The sequence below is a fragment of the Mustela putorius genome, unplaced genomic scaffold (genome assembly GCF_011764305.1).
Source record: "Mustela putorius furo isolate JIRA1106 unplaced genomic scaffold, ASM1176430v1.1 tig00003983_pilon_pilon_pilon, whole genome shotgun sequence".
In the NCBI taxonomy this organism is placed as follows: Eukaryota; Metazoa; Chordata; class Mammalia; order Carnivora; family Mustelidae; genus Mustela; species Mustela putorius.
Window position 1 is genome coordinate 10,304,385 of NW_025422123.1, and position 19,688 is coordinate 10,324,072.

Genomic DNA, 19,688 nt, shown 5'->3' on the forward strand with positions numbered 1-19,688 from the left:
AGGGAGGCTATTACTTTAATACTCAGAACAGGGGCGCCTGGGTGGCTCAGTCAGTTAAGCCTCCCACTCTTGATTTCAGCCAGGTCATGATCTTGGGGTCTTGATATCAAGCCCTGTGCCAGGCCCCACTTGGGAGATTTTCTTTCTTTGTCTCTCTCTCTCTCTGTCCACACCCCCACCCCCATCAGCTGCCCGCTAGCACGTACTTTCTCTCTTAAAAAAAAAAAAAAAGAAAAATACCCTAGAGACAGAATGCCTTATGGGACTTTCCTTGGGCCACATTTATCATTAAATTTCTTTTGTAAGGATCTGTACTCAAAACGCAGTCCCATAAAACATGACAGTACTCTGAATACAGAAACAGGAAGAAAGGACTAAGGTTTGGCCTGGCGGCCCTCAGAGCTCCAGAAAGCTAGCCAGTTCAGGCTATGCAAAATTCACTTCTCGTGATCTTGCATTGCTAGGGAAAGCACGAGGGCCAGATTACCCGGACTCTAAGATCCATTCTTAAGTAGCTGACAAGCTAATCTCCAAATCTCTGACACCACGCAGAAGCAGAGTCCTCACCACTGCGACCACAGCTGGGGCCCAACTTCTCAAGGAGGGGGTGGTTACTTATATCAGCTGAAAAAGGAGCAGTTTCACTTTCTAGTCTGCTCATTTGAGAGCTATGCAAATAAGCCAGAACAGCCAGGTCACAGTAGGGGAACACTGATCAAATAGGAGGGAGAGGAAAGAAAGAATGCTCCATGAGATACCAGATGGGTTCTTTCCCCATTCAGGGCTCAGCAGTGTTAGGGTTTCCCTTGTCTAATCCTGAAGAGGAATCTAGCTCTGGAAGCTGAGCCCGTATCTTAAGCATAAGCACAGTATGTTCAATAAAACATTTTTTATTCTGTACAATATATATGTGTGTATTTAAATATATATGTGTGTGTGTGTGTGTATAAATGTACACATATATATATACACAGGTATGCAGAGAAACCTGAACCAACAAATCCCTGAGTCCAGGGAACCCAGGACATTTACAAAGGGAAAGGAGGGAGTCCATGCCCTAAAAGTGTAGGAAATATGGCAACATCTTTCCCTTTCCTCCAGGTTCCCTGCAACAGAGGGAGGACTTATATGGGAGCAGGAACGGGGGGCAAGGGTGGCAGGATGAGGAGCGGTGGGTCAGATCCCCAGTCACTAGTGTGGGAAAGTAAAACACTGATTCAACATCAAAACCAACAAATCACTGCAGAGGAGGGGACAAGACTGATTGACATGCAGCTGACCTTCGGTACGCCAAACCTGAGCTTGGCAGCCCCACGCCTGGGTCAGCATGACAAATAGCACCTGTGGGGCCTATGAAGCAGAGAAATGGGAAATGGCCCTTGAGTGAAGAAGGGAAAGAAGACAAAGCTGAGGAACAGACCTCATGTCTCCGCACAACGTGGGAGCACTGTCCCTATGCCATTTCTTCAGACCCCAGGCCACCAGATGGCCAGGAGCAAATGTCTTTCATCCACAGTCAAGTAGAGATGGGCAACTTACATGGCCTTTAGAAGAGGTATAGAAAAAGGTGTGTTCTCGAGGACCACCCCCAGGTGTTGTGACAATTCCTGAAGTGGAGGGACCGCACCGGCGAATCATGCCCAGTCTAGACAGTGGGGTCAAGGTGGCGCTGGTCAGCTCCCTCCAGTAGACAGGCCACGGGGTTGCCAGGGTCGATGAGCCAACCAGATGGACACACAGCTGATGAGCACTGCCCTGAATTCTCCTGTCTTCTCCCTCAGGACTGCCCCTCCCTGGCCACACCGAACTTGGCACCTCTCCAGAAAGGTGGCAGGGAGCATGGGGCAGAGTACCGGTCTCTCCCTCTCCTATTAACACACAGAGCCGCCAACAGCGGGCAGCATGGCAGATGTTACCTTATATATTGTAGGGACAGCAGTGGAGCTGTGCCCGCCTGGAGGACTTCAGAAGCCCATGTTGGCCTGGGCCTCTCCTGCTGCAATGGCTTGTACATCAGTGACATGGCCGATGCCCTTGGTAACACCCTCCCGGAACAGCAGCTTGGCGCCCACCTTCAGGTACTCTGGGTGTTTCAGGAAGCGGAAACGTACCACTGCCTTCTCCCCTGTCCGCAGCTTGTCCTGCAGCAGATAGGCCATCACTGGTCCTGGAGAGGGCCTCCCATCTGGTTCTCTATCAGCCTGGGGTCTCCACCCCCCAGGGGGCCAATCAGGCTTCTACCCACCCAGAGTGGGGCTCTGTCCCCTTTGTGGGATCAGGGAGTTCTCTGGGAGTATGGGGCCTGGCCTCCTTCCTTTCTGGAGGCAGAATTCTAACCTTTCCCTGGAAAAACAGCATGGCTGGGGCCCTCTCACCTTGGCATGGATCTTCTCCACCACTGCTGTCTGACGTACATTGCCCACATGTACCGTCACCTGGAAGCCTCGCCGGAACGTGGTGGCATGGAACAGCAGGACTATCTCTGCCTCGAACACTGAGCAGATGGTGGGATTCATCTCGGGGCTCACCATCACCATGCCCTGGGGAAGCATAGCCCCGGGACCAAGGGCAAACCTTGCATTAGTTTCTCTTCCCCCCACCACCATCCCACCCTCTCCAGCTCCTGACCCTCTTCCTCTAGGGCTTTAAACACAAAGACCTCAGAAGCCAATACTCAAAACTCTCCACTTAGAAGCCTTCCTTACTCCTTCCATTTCCTCTAATCCTTCTTTCTAATGCTTAGTGTTTCTAGACTCCTGGACATTCAGGTTGCAAGACAACATTCTGTATTTCAGTATTCTGAGTATTCTAAGCGCTTTTCATAGTCTACATAACCTGCTTCTTGGGTTAGAGACTGTTCCCTCTGAGTTCCTCTGAAACGTCTTAGGTGCTTCTCAAGCAGCCAGTCTCCCAGGCACTCCTCTTTGTGCTCCCTCTCCAACCCATCCTCCCACCTCACCTTCCGAAGAAGTGCGCGGTCAAAGTCCCCGAGGGCCAGCGTAGCAGCCTGACCAGCTCGCAGCACGCGGCAGGCAGAGCGGTTCCGCTGGATGCTGCACACCCGCAGCTCCAGGAAGCGGCCATCGTCCGTGGGGCCCACCACCAGCTGGTCCCCCTCACGGCAAATCCCGCTGCAGCCCAGAAGGCAGGTAGCACGGCATCAGTCCAGCCCTCCCCCCAACCCTCGCCACCTGCTTCTCTTCAAGGGTCACCCAGAACAGTCTTTCCCTCTAAGCAGACTTCCTCCGTGGGGGAAAAGAGGGCTGGGGAGGAGGCCCTAGCTCAAGCTTTGGACTCTAACGGCTCACCTAACCTAGGAAGGCCTAGGAAGGCCAGTAGTGATGGCCAAGAGGGACCTAAGGCTTTGACACTAAACACACCCTACGCTTTGAAAAGAGTCTTAAGAGATCTCTCATTTCCCGACGTGGAAATGACATCAAGTGATAACAACTGGGGCTCAAGGCCCACACTTCTCCCCCAGGAGCCTGGAGATTTTGAGTTCACACCAATACTATTTCTTCCCTCTGAGTCAACAGACTAGCTTTCTCCAGCTCTTGTCATGGTGAAAGCCCGATCCAGAAACAAGCACATCGTTTAGATGGGCTCTGTACAACTCCAAGGTCTCCTTAAGGCCATGATTGAGTGTAGGGGTATGTGACGGCTGAAGGGAATGGGGAGCAAGCAAAGCAACTCACCTGGAAAGTGTCCCTCCAACAACTGTCCCCACCTCTGGTACTGTGTAAATTTCGTCCACCTGCAGCCAAAGGAAATGAGACCAACAGCCAGCCAAATAGGGCAGGCAAGTCCAAAATCTCTAAATAGGCTCAGGGCTGTCAGGATTAGTCCCTCCCCATTGTCCAACTCACGCCCCGTTCAGGTGGCCAATTACCTGGAACTCCGTCAGCTGCTGCATGAGCTCCTCCTGCTCTTTGCTATTGGTGAGTGGTGGCAAGATATTCAGAAAGACTTTAAGCAGGTCCAGACTCTCTCCAGACACACTGGACAGTGTGAAGATAGGAGTGATACTGTAGATGGAGGCATGGAATGGACAGATGAGGAAGCTTCTAACAGGAAGCAAAGGCTAGAGTTCCCTGCATGCAATGGGGAGCTTCTGGGGCAGGAGCGGGGACAGCGTGCAGGGGTACCTCTCTCCTATCTGCTAACCTTGTCAGGAGCTCTTGAGTTCTCTCTCTGTGAGCCAGCCAAGGAATGTGGCTCACGAGGCTCACCCCAGAGCCCAAGGCAGAATGCCTGGCACAACACTCCATCTCCTGGGTCCCGGGCACCAGCAAGCCTCCAGGCTGGCTAGCACAGACTCCCTCCCAAAATCCCACCCTAGAAAACCCACAGAAATGTGCCAGAACTGGTCTGGCCACACAGTGGCCTTCCCTGCGGATCAGGGCTCTGGAGTGAGAGAGGCTCACTTGGGTGACTGGGCAAACTGCTGAGCTGCAGTGACAGCATCATCCTCAGAGGTGACCAGCATGGGAACCTTGTGGCAGCCAGGCTGTTTGAGGACCCGCTCCAGCTGGCGTACTGTCCTCTCCACTGTGGTCTTGGCACACAGGTCCACCTTGCTGACCACGATGAAGAAGGGCACTTTCAGGGCCAGGGCCAGCCCCAGATGCTCCCTCGTGGTGCCAGCTGCCTCAGAAAAGAGGGGCGGACAGCAAGGGAGAAGGGTGAGAATGTGGGTGGGAGCAGAGGGAACAGGAGAGTTCATCTGCCTCTCAGATTCAAGGATCCTTGGGGTGAGAGAGTCAGCCACCCCCTTCAGCCCCGTCCCTGTCCCAGTGCCTCGTACCAATCCCAGTGTTAGCACTGACGAGGAGCAGGGCACAGTCGGGACAGTAGGAGGTGAGGCCGAAGATGGTGGTGTGCAGGTACTTGTGGTGGCCTGCCAGGTCGATGAAGGTGATCATCTTGGAGCTGCTTTCACAGATCTCTTCTGCCGTCCGTGAGTCACTGTAATTCACCACCTGGCCCAGAGCCCAGGGCTCTCAGTGTCCCCGGCCAGCCTCCCCAACCCTTTAAGAGTCGCCAGGACCTAAACCAGTCACTGGGTGACCCTGCCTCCTACCCCTGAGCCCCGAATCTGATTTAATCCAGCTGGTTCCCCATGTGTTTTCTAATGTTCACTGCCCTCAGGGTCGTCTTCTACACTACTCCAGAAAGTCTCCGCACTCTGCCCTCGGGCTCTGTCCTTCACCACTACCATCCCATCCTCGGGGTCTGGCCCCACTGGGTCCCGCTGATTGCAAAGCACCTCTCCCTTGCTGTTAAAGCCCAGGATCTCGAAGCTGATGCTGGAGGTTCGGCCAGACTGAATCTCATGCAGGTGACGGAAAAGGTTGAGCCGAGCCCGGCCCCGCCCATTGTCCAGCTCTCCCTGGGTCAGGACTCCAAGCAGAGTTGACTTCCCTGAGTCCACATTGCCCAGGACGGCCACACGGAGGTCTAGGAACTGTGGATGAATTGCGAGAGGTAAGGGCCCCATATCCCTTACATCTCTCCACGGATGGGTCCACTCCTTGGGGACCAAATAATAACCTGGACATGCTCCCAGGTTCCCAGGTCTGGGACCCTCCTGAGGAGCAAGGGCATGAGAGGTCACGGAAGGGTGTACACTCACCTGCTGGTTGTCAGGGACCTTTCGTACCAGCACTTCGGTAATTTTCCGGGGCATGTCACTGTCATAATCCACTTCTCGCTCCCGGAGAATTGTGATATCTGCCCCGACCCTGTCACAGCAAGGCCACAGCTGCCACATCTCATCTGTACTCTCCCGTGCCACCCCCACCCTCCAGCCCCACTCTGAACCAAATGGCCTTCCTATACCGCCCAACACCAGACTTCACTTCCTACCATGCTCCAATCTATCACACATCCTTTTAAACAAACAAATCTTAAATCAAAAAAGCCTTGGTCCAGGGGTGCCTGGGTGGCTCAGTGGGTTAAAGCCTCTGCCTTCAGCTCGGGTCATGATCCCAGGGTCCTGGGATCGAGCCCCACATCGGGCTCTCTACTCAGCGGGGAGCCTGCTTCCCTTCCTCTCTCTCTGCCTGCCTCTCTGCCTACTTGTGATCTCTTTGTCTGACAAATAAATAAAATATTTAAAAAAAAAAAAAAAAAGCCTTGGTCCAATACGGAGAAGCCCTCCCCACTTCAGCCCTTTGTCAAAAGAAGTCAGCAGGAAGAAAGGCCCTCCTTGGCCCCTTAGGCCTGAGGTGACTGGGACTCACAGGCCTTCTCCAGAGTTAGGGGAAGAGAACCAAGGGGGAATGGGACACATACTTCTCTGCCATCCGGTGCAGGGTCTTGAGGGACGCGCGCATCTCCTCCTCAGCCAGCCCCACCAGCAGCCCATTGTCCTCTACCCCAATCTGGTAGACGGCCTCTCCACGGCCCTCCTGGAGCCGCCACTTCATCTGTGTCACCAGGTGCTCAAAGCGGTACTGGGATGGATTCACCAGCTTCAGCTTAGGACAGGTGAGATGTCATAAGAAAATTGAGTCAGAGATGTTCCTCCTAAACCCACAGGCTCCCTACCTGTCCTGCTGTAAGGATCAGAACCTTCCCTTCCCACTTAAACCCCCTCATCCCTGGTCTCCTCTAACAGTGAGTCCCCCTCCAAGAAAATGAGGTACAGAGCCTTGACCCTGAGCCATATCCCTATATATCATGGGTTTGGAAGGATCTCGGGAAAAAATCACCCCATACCAGCAAGGACAACCTGCCCCTCCCCAGCCTAAGACTCACTTTATATTCGATGTTTCCATCTTCAGCCTGAAAAGAAACAGAAAGCAGTTATGATGCACAGTCCTGACCAACCTCTACATCCCTCTGATTCCTGCTGAGGCCCAGGCAGCTAACAGCAGGAACCTCAGAGGCACCGGCTCAGACATAAACCCTCTACTCAGTCCCAAAGGACCTCTCTGAAGGAAAGGCTAGTGAGTCACCCACGTGAGCCAGAAACAGAACCCAGTCCTTCCTTTCTTTGATTACTGGTGGTATAATCTTTCTAGTAGATTAAGATCACCCCTTCCTTCTCCCTGGGGCCTCAAACTGTTGTCCCCAGAAGTCTAGTTTGCCCTGGGTTGCTGAGGTCATTCTTTGCCACTGGTCTGGGAGACACCATTTCCTTCCTGCCCACCCCTCTTAGCTGATGTCACCAAGAGTAGAGGCTGCAAGAGGTTCTGGACCAGGGCCAAAGGGTGAGGTCAGCACTGGTCACTATAAGCCTGATGAGAAATGAGCCCAGGTAAAATGAGGGGCAGAGCACCAAAGTTGGGGCTGAGATGAAGAGAAGAAACTCAGGAAATGCAACAAAGGGGACAGACTCCATAAACCAGATTCACATGCCTCAGTTGCAAACCCGAATCCACCCACACGACCTTCTCTACATCTTCCCTCCATCAGGTGACCCACCGCTGAAGAAACCTGTTGCCTGAGCCTTCCCCTCTAGGGTGCAACGGGATAAGAGATTTGCTTGTTCTGCCTGTCCTGAATTTTGGCACTCCTCTTCCCTGGCCATTTCTGTCTTTTCATTCCTTCCTGTCATCATTCCATCTCTTCATGGCCCTCTTACTCCCAGGCTCTATCAGGTCTTCACCCATAATCTCTACCTCATAGAATAAGAGGGAGATCTTTTCCCATTAGCAAAGATCCTCCTTTCTATCAACTTGCTAAAGGAGAAGAATTAGGATGGGTGGCTTCAGAAAAGTGGTACAAGGATGATGGTCTAGGCCAATGGTTTTCAAAGCATGATCCCAGGACCAGTAGCATGAGCACTGCCTGGGAACTTGTAAGAAATGCAGAGTGTCAGGCCCACCTCTGACCTACTGCATCAGAAATTCCAGGGGTGAGGCTGCAATCCTGGTGATTCTGAGAAATGCTAAAGTTTGATAACCACCGGCTTAGGCTCTTCCCCTAGGTCCTCCTTTCCTAAGAAGGATGAAATAGCATAGGGATAGATGGGGCGGGAAGCCATCCCCACTTCCTCATAGGACAAAGGGCAAAAGGACTTAAGCCTGACTGTCTTTCGTCTGTTTTTATGTGTGTGCATACTACTCAGGGATAGAGACGGAACATACTGCTCTTTTCCCCAGTACTCCCCTCCTCCCCTGTGGAACAAGTTTAAAAAACTCTGCTGCCTCCTCATCCCAGGTGCAGTCTCCCTTCTGTTGCAGCAGAAGGATGAGGCCAGGGCATTCTACTTTGCTCTCTCCAAGGGGATGAACGTGGGATCCCTTTTCCCTACTTCTCCTCCTGGGGTTACTGGATCAGAATGGGGGGATCCTCCCTCCCCACTCTTCCTCCCTGGGGTCCTGACACCAGACAGAAGGTCCTCCCTGGGGTCCTGGGACCGGAAGGAAGGGTTCTCCTCTCCCCTCCAATGTTGTGACACCGGAAGGGGGTATCATTCCCTCTACCCCGCCTCCCTAGAGTCCCGGGACCGGAAAGAGTGGTTTGCTCTCACCCGCCACTTCTCATGGGGCTCACCTCGGGGGGCAGGTACGGAGGGTTGTTGGCTTTGCCCCCTCTGTTCCTTCCGTTCTTCTTTTTCCCCTTTGGGCCCCCGCAGCCGCTGCTGCCGCCGGCCCCCCTAGCCTTAAGGGTTCCGCCCACGGCCGGGCCCCCTCCGGGCCGGCAGCAGCCGCCGAACAGCTCCGATACCCGCGAGTCCATTCGCCGCTGCCGCCAGCCCCCCGCCCGGCCCCTCCCCCCCGCCGCCACAGCCGCCGCCACCGGGGCTACCGCCCCTATAGCCGCCGCCGCCCCTACTGCCACCACCGCGTCCGGCCAGCCAGAGGAGAGCGGGGTGGGGCCCTGCACAGGCCACGCCCCCACCCTGCTCTGGCCCGGGGTCGCGTCAGAAACAGCCGCGGGGCACCACGGGAGATAGAGTCCTCAAGCCTGGGACTTCCCTTAAATGAGCTCTCCGATGCCCTACAACTCCCAGGACGCATTGCAGCTCAAGGTGCCGCGGCGTGGCTTCGGGGCGTAGTCAGGGAGCGCGCCTTTGCGCGCAAAGGCCTAGGGGAGCTGTAGTCCGATTCCCAAACTCCGCGCTGTAAGCGGGTCTGTTTCTAGGGCCTCGTTAGGGGGAAGTTTAGAGCCCCACGGCCTGGAGGTTGGGCAGTCACCCGAGGCGGAGGGCTTACATCAGAATCAAGCTTTGTGGGCGCTCCTTGGTTTGGCTTCTTAGCGAGATGCCAGACAACAGGTTTTGGACCTGAAGAGCTGCAAAATTCAGGGCGACTGGTCCCTCCAGCCGGCTGGCTCCGCCCCTGCCTCAGTTTCTTCCCCGACAGCCGGCGTGCCGTCGGGGTGAGTCAGGGCGAATGACAGGGCGGAGGCAGATGGTGGTTAGCCTAATTACAGCTGTTTATTGTTGCGATGATTATGCCACCTTTACCCCGTAGTCACTACCTTATTGCCAGCTGGCACCCTCCGGGGGCTGGTTTTAGCAACCCGAGACACCGCGGTGCCACAGACACGAGGCCCGAACCCATAAACCAGCCTTGCAGCCTCAGGGCTACGAGGATGCTGGTAGAGAGTATTACCCCGCCCCTTTGTTTTGAAGCAGAACCAATCCCAGCCCAACGAGTTTAGTTTTAAAATAGCCCTGTCCGTAGGAGGGGTCTCGTCCCTACTTGGGGCGGGGCTGGGGCTCGGGTTACGTCAGCCACTGCTAGGGCTGTGGCTGGGAGAAGTAGCCGGCAATAGAAAGTTGGCCAAAAACCCAAGGGATTACTGACTTTTGACTTTCCTGCCAAGCCATCTCTCTTGCTCTTTAGGGCCCTTGCGGTCGACAAAGAGTAAACTCACGCAGCGACAGAAACCAGTGCACAAGAGAGTGCACAAGAAAGGCAGAGTGGAGAAGCCGCTAGTGTTGCTGGGCTGGGAGTCAGGACGCCAGGGTTCAATTCCTAGCCCCATGGCTGTCTCATGATTCACCATTCACCGTATGTCCACTTCCCCTGTTTCCCAAACATTGAGATGCTCTCACACAGCCAAAAAATAAAACGACCCTTCCCTCCAGACCTGTTTTCCTTGGAAAACTAGAAGCAACGACAGTGACCTACCTCTGGTGATCCTTTCAAGGGTTCAGACCTGGTAGAGTCCATGGCTTCCCTTCAAGACTACAAGGGGGAAGGTGGGTTACTGATCATTTATGCCATGTCCACATGGCATAACTCTCCAAAGCCGTGGCAGCAGAAGAACCAAAATCTGCAAAAAGGTTTAGCAGATCCAGCCAATTCTGTGGTCTTCAGTGGTTGAAAGCACACATGACTTCTCTCTTTTCAAACCTGTTCAGTGAAAGGAAGGTAATGCTGCAGAAGTCAACTCCAGCCAGGAAAATTGCTACTTGGAGGCTGGGACTGAGGAATTCAGTAAGAGATATCAAGAAGGATGGAGGTCAGAAGGGAGAACCAAAACTATTCCCCCAACATTCTCACCACCACTAGCTCTGTGCTCCCTTGATAACCAGGGCCTGCTGCACTCGCCTGATAACACTCATCCTCTCATCTTCTTGGGTCTTTCAATCACCCAACATGCACAGTTTTCACTTTGCTCATCCCAATCCCCTTGTCTCCTAAGTGGAGAACTTCTTTTAAGAGGTGAGAGAGGGGGTGCCTGGGTGGCTCAGTGGGTTAAAGCCTCTGCCTTGAGCTCAGGTCATGATCCCAGGGTCTTGGGATCAAGCCCAGCATTGGGCACTCTGCTCAGCAGGGAGCTTCCTCCTCTCTCTCTGCCTGCTTCTCTGCTCTGTCTGTGAAATAAACAAATAAAATCTTTAAAAAAAAAAAAAAAAGGTGAGAGGGGGGACAACCTATTCTGATATCCCATTCTTGAACAACCTAGCTTACCATAGGAATGAAGGCTGGCAGAGGAGTAAACTGAACAAGGATGGCTGTCCAGGAGAAGATCAGAGTCCTGGGATATGGAAGGTAGTAGAAGTGTTTGGTTTCCTGGAGGAGTTGCTTATAAGGTGCTTATGAGGTGTTTGGCTATGGGATTACACACACACACACACACACACACACACACACACACACAGAGTTTTTCCTGGTATATAATTAGTCATTTATTCTCTGTGTATAGTACCTTTACATGAGTTTTAAATTCAGGGACATGTGAGTGGCTCAGTTGATTAAGCATCTGCCTTCAACTCAAGTCATGATTTCAGGGTCTGGGATTGAGTCCCAAGTTGGGCTCTTTGCTCAGCAAGGATCCTGCTTCTCCCTCTGCCTGCCAGTCCCCTTGCTTGTTCTCTCTCTCCCTCCCTCTCAGAAATAAATAAAATCTTTTAAAAATAGAAACATTTAAAAAATAAATTGAAAGTTAGCGATCTTTGCATATACACTTTCTTGGTTTTGTATCATGCCTAGGGTAACCCCACTCCTAGATTATGAATTACTCCCCAATATTTTCTCCAAGGAGTTTGGAGGTTTATTTTTATGGTTAGATCTTTAATCTATTCTTTTTTTTTTAAAGGTTTTATTTATTTATTTGACAGAGAGAAATCACAAGTAGATGGAGAGGCAGGCAGAGAGAGAGAGGGAAGCAGGCTCCCCACTGAGCAGGGAGCCCGATGCGGGACTCGATCTCAGGACTCTGAGATCATGACCTGAGCCGAAGGCAGCGGCTTAACCCACTGAGCCACCCAGGCGCCCAATCTATTCTTTTTTTAATATTTACTTATTTGGGAGAGAGAGAGAGAGATAGAGGGAGCACAAGTGGAGGGGAGGCACAAAGGGAGAGGGAGAATCAGGCTCCCCGCTGAGCAGAGAGCCCTCTGGGCTTGATCCCAGGATCCTGGGATCAGGACATGAGCCAGAGGTAGACGCTTAACCTGAGACACCCCGACACCCCTTTAATCCATTTTTTAAAAAGATTTATTTATTCACTTTAGAGAGAGAGAGAGCGTGAGCATGAGCAAGAGTAGGGGGAAGGACAGAGGGAGAGAGAGAATCCTGAAGCAGACTCCGTGTTGAGCTGGGGCCAGACACAGGGCTTGATCCCAGGACCCTGAGATCATGAGTCGAAACTGAGAAGCAGCTAAACTGACTAAACTGACCGTGCCACCTGGGCGCCCCTAGATCTTTAATTCATTTAGAATTTACCTTTATGTAAGACGTGCAGTAGGATGATTTTTCTTGTAAATAAATAGGGAGGTGTCTCAAGTTACTTGCTTTGAAAGTCACCCTCATCGTATATTAAAATCTATGTATACATGGATCTGTTTCTGGACTCTCTCTTGTTTTTTTGTTTGTTTTTTTGTTTGTTTGTTTTTAAGGTTTTTGTTTTTTTTTTTTCACTGAACTAAGTGGCTATACTGTGGAGAGTTAGGATTACAATGGACTTAAGAGTTGGCATTTTGGCCCTTCTTCTTGCCAAAAGTGGGCACAAACTTGACAAAGCGCCAGTTGTACTGTATCTGCTGCTCGGCTTGGCCTGTCTTCTTCTTTTTCTCCTGTTTGGACACCTTGGGAATCTGCCCTCTTACTTTCTCAGTACAGGCCAGGGAACTGTGGAATTTACCTACAAGCAGGCGGCTGGCTACTTCCAGGGAGGTCAGAGCCTTCACTCCACACTGGCCTATGGTAGCCTCATCCTTCAGGGGCGTGCCTGCCAGGAGCACAACTTGATCTTCTGGAATGATGCCCTCTAGTGAGGCCACATGAGCCTTGCTTGATCTGGACAACTGTCTCCTGGCCGGTCACCTCGAGGGTGTGCAACTCCTGGGCATGGACAAAGAGCTGCATTTTGGTGACTGAACCATGGGAACCACAGCTGCTACCACAAAGATGGAATTGAGAAAGAGGAAGAAGTAAGGGTACACAGTCCGCATGTCCTCACCCTGCTGGGTGCCACGTCACTGCTATGGACTCTCTCCTGTTGCTTATTTGTTTGCTTATTCCTGAACCAACACCACAGTATTGTAATCATTGTACTTTTATGGTGTGTTTGGTCTCTGCTCCCTACCTCCTGAGACACACCCCTCTTGGCCTCCATGACTTGACACTTGTCTATTCTTATATCTACCTCTCTAGATACTCCTCAGTCTCCCCCCACAGGATTTTCTTTCTCTGTTCTTCCCCTAAACATTAGCATCTTCAGGATCCTAGCTCATCTTCATTCTACATGCCCTCCCTGGGTGATCTTACACACTCCTACACCAATGACTCTCCAATACACTTCTATTTCTAATGGTGTTCCTAAATATCTCTCCACTGTCCAATGGAACAGCAAACTCAACCTGTCGAAAACTGAACTTATCTTTTTTCCTTACACACACACCAATAAACCTCGTCTTCCCCTAGTGTTTCCTCCTTCATCGAATGGCACAATTGGCCATAAAGTTGCTAAACTTAAAAAACCTGCTTGTCTTCTTAGTAGTCTTTATCCCTTTTCCTCTTCCTGGGATCAACCACCAAGTCATGCTCATCAGACCGCCTAAAAATCTCTAGGGTTCATCGATTTCTTTCCACCCCACTGTGACTACCACAGTTCAGGTCCCTTTCACCCATGCACTTGGGTAACTGCAGTCACTAGCTCTAATTGGTATCCCTGCCTCCTCTCTCATCCTCCCTGTAATGTAATCTCTATACTGCAGGCAGTATAGAGATTAAATTTATAATTTTAATCATGTCGTTCCCTACTTAAAGCTTTCAAAACTTCCCCATTCCCCTATAGATCAAGTTCAAACTTTTTAACAGTGCTTGAAAAACTTGGCCATGATCTGGATCCTGTTTATCTGCCACAGCCTTAACTCTTTATAATCTGAACTCTTTTCTTTCATTTTAATTTAATTTAATTTAGGGATGCCTGGGTGGTTCAGTCATTAAGCATCTGCCTTTGGCTCAGGTCATATCCCAGGGTCCTGGGATCAAGCCCCGCATTGGGCTCCCTGCTCAATAGGAAGCCTGCTTCTCCTTCTCCCACTTCCCCTGCTTGTGTTTACTCTCTTGCTGTGTCTTGCTCTGTCAAATAAATAAATAAATAAAAATCTTCAAAAAAATTTTTTTTAATTTATTTAACAGACAGAGATCACAAGTAGGCAGAGAGGCAGGCAGAGAGAGAGAGGAAGAGAAGCAGGCTTCCTGCTGAGCAGAGAACCTGATGCGGGGCTCAATCCCAGGACCCTGGGATCATGACCTGAGCCGAAGGCAGAGGCTTTAACCCACTGAGCCACCCAGGCGTCCCTTTAAAAAATTTTTTTTAATTAAATTTATTTATTTAGAGCGTGTGAGTGGGTGAGGAGCAGAGGGAGAGGGAGAGAGAGAATCTCAGGCAGACTCTGGCTACTGAGTGCAGTCCCTAGCAGTCTTAATGTCACGACCCTGAGATGATGACCTGAGCCCAAATCAAGAGTCCTTCACTCAACCGACTGAGCCACCCAGGCGCTCCTGAACTCTTTTCATTCCTTGAATGGAGGATGCTCTTGTCTCTCAAGGTCTCCAGGATAACTAGGCCCTCCTCCTTACTTTTACTCATCCTACAAGTCACACTTTCTCGGATACATTTCCACTGGGACCACCCCTTCTTCCACACCATCTAGGTTAGGGAGCCGGTCCTTCTATACACAGCCCGTGCAAACCCCGCGGTATATAATTTATCACACGGTATCGTATTTCTAGGCAGCAAACCCCTTAGGACAGCAACTCCTGCTTGTTTGCCAGAGGCTCCAGCACCTAGGACAGGGCCTGGCACGAAGTAGGTGCACAGTTAACAATGAACGCCGGAGAGAATGGGTGCGTGAGGGCAAGTGTCGCCTGGAAGGCGGACCTCAGCGTCTGAGAGAGTGTGGGTTCCCTGTGGGGGAAGGGCTCGGCGTATCCCTGCGAGAGTGTTCGGAGAGAGCACCGGGATCAAATCCCAACCCCGCCCAGCTTCCACCACAGTGGCCTCGCCGCGCCCCCATTCGTCCCGGCCGAGCCGGAAGTGGAGGCGAGGGCTTCCCATGATACCCCGCGGGGCGCCTATTCAAACTGCACGGAGAAGAGGGAGGCGGTCGTGATGGCGGCTCCGGAGCCGGAAGTGGTGTGCCCGGCCGCAGTACCCGGTAAGGCCTGGGGTCCCGAGATTGGGGAGCCGCTATCCAGTCTTTTAGCCCACGGCCCATTCTCTGGCCCGTCTTCGTTGACCCATCCCTCTTGGCTCCCCCTCGGCCCCAGTGACTCCATCGCCCCCTGGGTCCTGGATCCCATTGGTTCGTCCCCACTCGGTCTTCCTTTCCGCGGCGTTCTGGACCCCGCTTGATTACACTTAGTGTAAACGAATTTCTCCAGGTCAGGGCCTCCACTTTCTGAGCGGAGCCCTAGCCACAGCGTCCGAAATTTTCTCTTCCCCACCTCCCCATCCCGCCGCCACTTAGATCTTTGGCAGCTGGAGTCGGGAATCTCCCCGCCACCACCCTCAAGGAGTTTTGCGGAGGGAATGTGTCGGGCTGTCCCCTCCCCAGTACAAGGGAATGAGAAGACTGACTTTGGCTTTTAAATTTTTTGTCTCCCTTGTCCCTCGGCGCACCTACCAGATTTGGAATGGTATGAGAAGTCAGAGGAAACCCACGCCCCCCAGATAGAACTACTCGAGACTACGTCTACTCAAGAACCTCCCAACCCTTCGGAGCCCTTTTGTCCCAGAGACTGCATGGTGCCAGTGGTGTTTCCCGGGCCTGTGAGCCAGGAAGGCTGCTGTCGGTTTACTTGTGAACTTCTAAAGCATATCATGTACCAGCGCCAACAACTGCCTCTGCCCTATGAACAGCTTAAGCACTTCTACCGAAAACCTTCTCCCCAGGTAGGCACAACCTTTGGGCAAAAGCTGGTGGGGAGGCTGTGACTGTACATGGTAGGTAGGTGAAAAGGGGTTCTAAGGAATCTTCAGGCCCTGTCAGCCTCAACAGTGGTAAGGAATGTGTTTGAGCCCCATGGCTTTAGTTTCTCTCCACTCTAGTCTTTGATAGTCGGCCCTCCAGGATTTTCTCATTTTCGTTTTCTGAAGCTGCTGTTGTGTTGCATTTGGACTTCATGAACTGACCTTTTAATTTTAATGTCTTTTCTCCCCAGATGTTCATCTCTCTCTCTCTTTTTTTTTTTTTAAGATTTTATTTATTTATTTGATAGAGCACAAACAGGAATGGCAGAGGGAAAGGGAGAAGCAGACTCCCTGCTCAGCAGGGAGCCAGATGTGGGCTCAATCTTAAAACCTTGGAATCATGACCGGAGCCCAAGGGAGATGCTTAACCCACTGAGCCACTTGATCACCCCTCATCTTTGTTTTTAAGTTTTACTTACTGGGGACTTCCTTGACTTTATATTCGAACACTTCTGTAATTTTTTCTTTTCTTTTTTTTTTTTTTTTTGGCCATCATAGTGTTTGGGTTTTTTTTTTTTTAAGATGTTTTATTTATTTATTTGAGACTGAGTCAGGGTGGGGGAGGGGCAGAGGGAGAGGGAGAATCAGATCCCCGATGAGCAGGGAGCCCAGCATGGGGCTCAGTCCCAGAACTCTGGGATCATGACTTGAGCTGAAGGCAGTCGCTTAACCAACTGAGGCTCACAGGTGCCCTTGCAATCATAGTCTTAAGAGCTTCTTCTAATTTTTTTCACGTTCCTTTTTTATAGTATCCTATTGTTTCATGTCTATATGATCTTCTCTTACGTGGAGATATTAATTATTGTTTTTTTTTTAAAGATCTTATTTATTTATTTGACAGACAGAGATCACAAGTAGGCGAGGGCCGGGGAGGGGGAAGCAGGCTCCCCACGGAGCAGAGAGCCCGATGCGGGGCTCGATCCTAGGACCCTGGGATTATGACCTGAGCTGAAGGCAGAGGCTTAACCCACTGAGCCACCCAGGTGCCCCTAATTACTTTATGTTTTGAAGTTTTACTCTGTTCTTTTCAGTTTCTATTTTTTTCTGGATTCCTTTTCCTCTTTGCTTTGGTCTCTGACTTTCATATTAGAGGCTTTTATTCTGTGTCTGGTGAATATGTAAGAAAAAGTCAATGAAAGCTCTGTGTGCATGGCTGGATCTTGTGAGCCATAGACTTCACTCTGAGGATATTGGGTAGGAACCAAGCGGTCTCTTTGGAGGACTCCCAATACATCAGTATGGGAAGTCTTCTCTCCGGAGAAGACAGGGTGGAGGAAATTGGGAGACGATCTAAGGGTTCTCACGTGGGTTTTCACTCAGTCTTTCTCTGTTCACTCTTCTGTGGTACCTAAATTGCCAATTCCTAAGCCCTTCTGGAATTCTGTGTGTGAATTGTTTTGCTTTTCATAGGGGCTCCCTCTTTTAGCACTTTGTATTCAGCTCCCTTGAATTTTTCCATCTACTTTCTACTTCCATCCTTCTTTCTACTTCCCCAAAATGTGTGGTTGCCTTTGTCTGTTTCCCAGTTCTCTTTGCCCCGGGGAGTTCCTTTTCTTTCTCCTCTCCCTCCCTTTTTCTCTCATTTAGTAGGATCTTAGATGGGACCACAAATAAGCATGTGTTTAATTTTCCACATTTAACTGGAAGACCAACTCCAGAATCACCTTTATTAAGCTAGATTATCCTCATTTCCTGTTGTCACTCATGGCTTAGCAAAATTTGCCACCTGGCATGCCACCAAATCTCCCTGACTATTTTAGTTTCTCATTTCTGGATGTCCTCCTGTTTCATAGTACTGTCTTTGCTGTTCTGAGCATGGGAAAAGTATGGTTTTGTACAAAGAAGGCATTTTTCTTTTTAAATATATTGCCCTCTGATAAAAACCTAGTGTCGTGACCATGGAAACCCAGTTCCAGAAGTCTCCTGCATCCCAACAGGGTTCTTCAAAGGGCATTAGCTTCCCCCATCTCGTCCTTCCCTTTCACTGGTCTTTGTCCTCACAGGCCGAGGACGCAGTGAAGAAGAAAGCTCGGGCCGCCGCTGAAGTGAGCAGCAGGAAATGCCAACAAGCCCTGGCAGAACTGGAGAGTGTCCTCAGCCACCTAGAGGGTCTCTTTGCCCGGACAATAGTACCCCGTGTGCTTATCCTCCTTGGTGGCAATGCCTTAAATCCCAAGGAGTTCTACGAGCTTGACTTGTCCCGCTTGGCCCCCAACAGCATGGACCAGAGCCTGAGCACTGCGGCTTGTTTGCGGCGTCTCTTCCGAGCCATTTTCATGGCTGATGCCTTCAGTGAGCTACAGGCTCCTCCACTCATGGGCACCATTGTCATGGCACAGGGGCACCGGGACTGTGGAGAAGATTGGTTTCGACCCAAGCTCAACTACCGAGTGCCCACCCGGGGCCACAAACTGACTGTGACTCTGTCCTGTGGCAGACCCTCTATCCCAGCCACAGCCTGGGAGGATTACATTTGGTTCCAGGCACCAGTGACACTTAAAGGCTTCCATGAGTGAATGGGGCTGCTTCTTCATCGTGAACACAATGGCTTTAATTATCTTTCCCCCTATGGCGCCAAGTCACCCATCTCTTGCTTGGAGCTAGAATTGCTTCCTGGTGAGAGGAATGTTCTGTCCTTCCAGCTGCCTGCCTCCCCTCCTCAGACTTCCTGGTGGGCCGATTTTATGGCTGTGGCTGTCATAATTATCACTGAACAACATCTCTTTGAATCAAAGGTTGATTTTCCCAGAAGGTGCTGGGTCAGGCATTTCTGTTCTGGTTAGAAGGCAAATATGGGGTCATAGACGGACACTCTTTTGGAAGTGGCCTTTTAATGCTTTTTGCTGTGGCAATTCAGAATTTTTGCTAGGGACATAACTTAAATATAAAAATGAATGGATTTGCATTAAATTATCAAATTATCCTCTTGGCTTAAAGATTCCCAGGGTTAAGACTAGAGTATTTTGTCTTTCTCCTTGGCGTCTTATGCTTCAGGGTTTCTAGGATTTTTTTTTTTTTTTTAACTGATGGTTCTTTTTCTCTTCATCAACCCTAGGCCCTTCTGGGAAGTGATTGGACTTGGTCGAGGTTCTGTAACACTTTGACGTCAGAGCTGGGACTAGAGTCCTCATCAGTTACCTCCTTGCCTGACCTCCTTTCCTCGCCATGTAGGGGTTTTTGTGATCATTACAGTATATGTGCCAAAGGTCACATAGGGGAAAAGGAGTTGAGAGACTAGACTGAGAAAGGAAACTGAGAGGGCCTTTGCCAAGCTCCAAAGCCCGTGGGAACAGTTTCTGAGCCCAGATGTCCCTTCAGGGGTTCTGCCCAGCGTGTCTCCATTGCAGTGACTGGTGGGTTGCTGGCGGTTCCTGCTGGTAGCACTGTCCTTAGGCATACCCTGCTCTCCTGCCTGCGGCACTTCCTCCACAGCTGTGCCTCTGACTTGGCCATCCTGATCCTTGCTCTTCTTCGGGCTTGTCCCCATCCTGACTATTAAGCACTGATGCGCTTTGTCCCTGAGAACACCTGCTTATGTCTTGGAAACAAATTGAAGACATAGTCATTACCCTGCTGGTGTTGGAGATAGGTAGGTTGTGTGTATGTGTGTGCATGTGCATGTTTGTATGTGTAAATGGGGACAGTATAAATATACACTATTTTTTATGTTTTAAGAAGAATGTTTTGTGTTAAGAAAACAGAAAACATGGTTTAAATTTTACACTATGTTTTAAGCACTTTACATACATTATCTCATGTAGCAACCTTCCAGAGTATGTGTTGTTCCCATCCTATCGATG

The 19,688-nt window shown here is 50.8% G+C and overlaps 2 protein-coding genes and 1 pseudogene across 2 annotated transcripts; 1 reads left to right on the forward strand and 2 right to left on the reverse strand.

Annotated features, from left to right (window-relative positions):
- Positions 1-874: 874 nt before the first annotated feature.
- GTPBP2 (GTP binding protein 2) lies at positions 875-8,831 on the reverse strand. The gene is made up of 12 exons (XM_004740322.3): positions 8,503-8,831; positions 6,760-6,786; positions 6,295-6,479; positions 5,633-5,741; positions 5,267-5,464; positions 4,805-4,979; positions 4,425-4,644; positions 3,890-4,025; positions 3,696-3,754; positions 2,960-3,131; positions 2,376-2,540; positions 875-2,141 (listed from the first exon to the last, which is right to left on the reverse strand). The coding sequence occupies exons 1-12, from the start codon at positions 8,686-8,688 to the stop codon at positions 1,965-1,967; spliced, it is 1,809 nt and encodes a 602-aa protein (XP_004740379.3). The 5' UTR covers positions 8,689-8,831; the 3' UTR covers positions 875-1,964.
- Positions 8,832-12,370: 3,539 nt separating this feature from the next.
- On the reverse strand, positions 12,371-12,773 carry LOC101689337 (annotated as a pseudogene).
- A 2,152-nt stretch (positions 12,774-14,925) lies between these two features.
- On the forward strand, positions 14,926-18,607 carry LOC101689649 (MAD2L1 binding protein). Its single transcript, XM_004739811.3, has 3 exons — positions 14,926-15,073; positions 15,545-15,810; positions 17,892-18,607. The coding sequence occupies exons 1-3, from the start codon at positions 15,028-15,030 to the stop codon at positions 18,402-18,404; spliced, it is 825 nt and encodes a 274-aa protein (XP_004739868.1). The 5' UTR covers positions 14,926-15,027; the 3' UTR covers positions 18,405-18,607.
- The last annotated feature ends 1,081 nt before the right edge of the window (positions 18,608-19,688 follow it).

Bases quoted from the DNA above. Each gene is read 5' to 3' on its own strand.
- GTPBP2 (XM_004740322.3), bottom strand. From the start codon at position 8,688: ATGGACTCGCGGGTATCGGAGCTGTTCGGCGGCTGCTGCCGGCCCGGA. The intron at 3,755-3,889 runs GTAATTGGCCAC...CTTTGGCTGCAG, and splicing joins AGCAGCTGACGGAGTTCCAG to GTGGACGAAATTTACACAGT. The intron at 3,132-3,695 runs GTGAGTTGCTTT...TCTGGGCTGCAG, and splicing joins GTTGGAGGGACACTTTCCAG to CGGGATTTGCCGTGAGGGGG.
- LOC101689649 (XM_004739811.3), top strand. From the start codon at position 15,028: ATGGCGGCTCCGGAGCCGGAAGTGGTGTGCCCGGCCGCAGTACCCG. The intron at 15,074-15,544 runs GTAAGGCCTGGG...CGCACCTACCAG, and splicing joins GTGCCCGGCCGCAGTACCCG to ATTTGGAATGGTATGAGAAG. The intron at 15,811-17,891 runs GTAGGCACAACC...TTGTCCTCACAG, and splicing joins ACCGAAAACCTTCTCCCCAG to GCCGAGGACGCAGTGAAGAA.